This window comes from Psammomys obesus, unplaced genomic scaffold (genome assembly GCF_907164565.1).
Source record: "Psammomys obesus unplaced genomic scaffold, mPsaObe1.curated_primary_1811, whole genome shotgun sequence".
Taxonomy (NCBI): domain Eukaryota; kingdom Metazoa; phylum Chordata; class Mammalia; order Rodentia; family Muridae; genus Psammomys; species Psammomys obesus.
The window spans coordinates 23,851,922-23,855,722 of NW_026596039.1; the positions used below are offsets into that span (position 1 = coordinate 23,851,922).

Sequence of the window (3,801 nt, forward strand, 5' to 3'; positions counted from 1 at the left end):
ATCACCTTACACCCATCAGAATGGCCAAGATGAAAAACTCAAGGGACAACACATGCTGGAGAGGCTGTGGAGAAAGGGGAACCCTCCTCCACTGCTGGTGGGAATGTAAACTGGTACAACCACTCTGGAAATCTATCTGGCGCTTTCTAAGACAATTAGGAATAGTGCTTCCTCAAGAACCAGCTATACCACTGCTAGGTATATACCCAAACTTTGCTCAAGTACACAAAACGGATATTTGCTCAACCATGTTTATAGCAGCTTTATTTGTAATAGCCAGAACCTGGAAACAACCCATATGTCCATCAACGGATGAATGGGTACAGAAATTGTGGTATTTTTACACAATGGAATACTACTCAGCAATCAAAAAGGAGGAAATCATGAAATTTGCAGGCAAATGGTGGGATCTAGAAAAGATCATCCTGAGTGAAATATCCCAGAAGGAGAAAGACAAACACAGTATATACTCACTTATATAGACCTATAAGATATGATAAACATAATGAAATCTATACACCTAAGAAAGATAATCAAGAGAGCAGACATGGGGTAAGATTATCAATCCTCGTGTTGAAAGACAGAGGGGATGCACATTGAACATTGACAGGAGTCTACTGAGCGCATTTGAAAGACTCTAACTTGTAGTGTTTTCAAAGCAAAGACTCCTGACCAAACCTTTGGCAGAGTACAGGGAATCATAAGAAAGAAGGGGAGTTGGTCTGATGGGGAAAGGATAGGAGCTCCACAAGGACCAAATATATGTGGTCACAGGGTCTTTTCTAAGGCTGACATGCAACCAAGGACCATGTATGGATATAACTTAGAACCTCTGCTCAGATGTAGCCTGTGGTAGCTCAGTAACCAATTGGTTTCCCATAATGAGGGGAACAAGGACTATTTCTAACAGGAACTCAATGACTGGCTCTTTGGCCTCCCCACCCCCTAAGGGAGGAGCAGTCCTGTTAGGCCACAGAGGAGAGCTTTGCAGCCAGTCCTGAAGATACCTGATAAAACAGGATCAGATGAATGGGGAGGAGGTCCCCCCTATCAGTGGACTTGGAAAGGGGCAAGGTGGAGAAGAGGGAGGGAGGGAGGGACTGGGAGGGAATGAGGGATCGGGACACGGCTTGGATACAGAGTTAATAAAATGTAACTGATAAGAAAAAAAATAAAATTAAAAAAAAAAAGAAATCCAGGAAAAAAAAAAAAAAGAACACACACACTGGAGAGAAACCTTATGAATGTAACCAGTGTGGTAAAGCCTTTGCAGAAAACAGTGCTCTGTTAAACCATAAAAGAACACATACTGGAAAGAAACCTTATGAATGTAACCAGAGTGGGAAAGCCTTTGCACAAAAAAAAAAAAATTATAGTATTGGAAGTTCTATTTTGTGTGCAAATAAGACGATACAAAAAGACATTCAGGAAGAAGGCAGAATAAATAGGCAAAGACAAATAGGTCTAATGGAAAAGTTGGAGTTAGTTTTGATTTTCAATGATGAAACATAAAAACTCATATGAAAGCCCAAGAAAATAAACTCCTATGCTTTTGCCGATATTCTAAAGTATAGGAAGACTTTCTTTGGCAAAGTCAATGAACCTAGATATCCTAGAAACAATCTGTCACTGCATAATATTTTTCCTAGTAAACATGCCAACATTAGGGAGTAACATATGTGGACATAAAGCACAAGACAGAGGATAACATCATTTATTGTTCAGGAAACTTATGCTGCTCTCAGACAAGCAAATTTCCCTGTTTACAACTAAAATTTCTGTCTTCCAATTCCCATTTACATATGGGTTATTAGTCTCATGCATGTGAGGAAACATTTTTAGAAATCTTCCAAATAATTAGAATGATTTTGTTTGAATGCACTCAGTAGTAAAAGGAAAACATTTTTAAGACATTCTACTTTTGGTGTCTATTTGATCCTCTAACACATCAAGAATAAAGCACTTATTTCCTAAAATAGTTTCATTTTTGTGATGACTGGCTTTCTTCTTTTTCCCTGTTTTTTTTTTCCTCGGGGATCAGGGAAGAACAAGCCAGTTTCTCTGCCTCACAGTCAGGTGGTCATCCTTGTCTAGCACCTTGAGGTGCTTTAAAGTTCATGGTAATCTACCCTCCCACAACATCCACTGTGCTGAGATAGCAGAAGTGAGCCACCATGCATGATTCATAAAGAAAGATATTCAACATATTTTTTTAGAACAGAATATTGGTGTCTGTCAGGAAAACTATTTTCTCTTTTTGTCAGTTTAACTGTGATTTTCAGTACCTGGAGAGCAAAAAACAAGAATCCTTAGGATTCCTAAAGATCAATGGAGAAATGGTGGGGAAGCTTGCAGCTAAAACCTCTTTGACCTCCCTCAACCAAAGAGGAGAGTCCACAAAGGAAATATGAAGGAAAGTACAGATACAGTCTAGAAGGTAAAAGCTCACAAATGTGATCACCACCATCAGTATGGTGTGAGAGGCTCTGGTCTCAGCATTGCCTCTGTTATCCAGCCTGGAGGTGTGGATATGCTGCAGTCTCTGGTGGTGTCTTTTCAGAAGAATCACCATGGAGACACTGGTCCAGACCATGATACTGATGAATATGATGTCATAAGCAAAACGCAAGAAGCCCATGCCTATCCTGAAACCAGAGGTGGAGCAGACCCACTTGCTTTTAGAGTCAGAGTCATTGACTTTCTTCTGTGGACCAGTGACTTTCATTGGAATGTAGACATTATTTATGATACTGAACAACCAACAACTGTAACAAGAATAACGCACCACCTTAGGAGATCTTTCTCTGAGTATCTCTCTAACCCAGTTACCAGGAACAAGAGTGACAAACTGATAGGTGCTCAAAACACAGGTTGAGCACAAGTTTGTGCCTCTGACAACCAGGTATAAGAAGTAGACAAGTTTACATGTGAGGTCAGACGGGGACTTCCTTGGAACAAAAACAGTCATAATGTTTAGGTATCCCAAAAGGAAGAGAATCAAGACACAGGCCACAGCTAAGTTGGCCAGAATGATGTGTATGGGTCTCAGTTGAGAGTGATTCAAGACTGGAGAGAAATTATTCACAAACAGAAGAAAGTTGGCCACAGTGCCAACCCCAACCTGGCAAAGCAAAAGCATCTGAAGAACCACCTCCTCCCTGGTTTTGAGGGCATCATTCTGAGACAACATGGCCAAGGCTTCTTTGAACCACGTAGTAAGTTTCAATGCTGTTGTCTCTAGAGTATTCTCAATTCTCTGTGCTTTTCTAGTGATTTGGAGTCTTTTCTTTTCCCAAGAAGTACAACACTATTTTATCACCCTACAGGAGCTACAACTGGAAAACACTGCATAGACATTAATCCAAAATATCAATTTTACACTTATTTTACGTTCTCTTGCCTCATGATGAAACTCTGTGTGTGATGCAACTTTATCTTTGTTGCTCAACAATATGACACACATTTTATCACACTACAGGCATAGCATATTTACACGTGATATTTATACATAGGAGAAAATTTTTACTTTATTAGAATTCAAAGTCTTTCCTCATGTTATAAAACTATGAAAAGAAATATTTTTTGAGAGACTGTTATGGATTGAATGCCCTCCATTCTACTTTGTCTCACTGCATGCCTGAAATGAAATAAGCATAACTTTAAAATATATAATAGAAATTTAAATTTATATTTTTATATAAAACAATATTACTGAAGAATGTTACCCAAAATAAACAATCTAGTTTTGATATACATTTAGGCTACACATCATAGTAATGGAATACAAACTATTTCTGAAAA

At 38.8% G+C, this 3,801-nt stretch overlaps 1 protein-coding gene across 1 annotated transcript; it reads right to left on the bottom strand.

Annotated features, from left to right (window-relative positions):
- Window positions 1-2,278: 2,278 nt before the first annotated feature.
- LOC129687364 (vomeronasal type-1 receptor 4-like) lies at window positions 2,279-3,196 on the bottom strand. Its single transcript, XM_055621706.1, has one exon. The coding sequence runs from the start codon at window positions 3,188-3,190 to the stop codon at window positions 2,279-2,281; it is 912 nt and encodes a 303-aa protein (XP_055477681.1). The 5' UTR covers window positions 3,191-3,196.
- Window positions 3,197-3,801: the final 605 nt, after the last annotated feature.

Coding starts and splice junctions, on each gene's coding strand:
- LOC129687364 (XM_055621706.1), bottom strand. CDS start 3,190: ATGTTGTCTCAGAATGATGCCCTCAAAACCAGGGAGGAGGTGGTTCTT.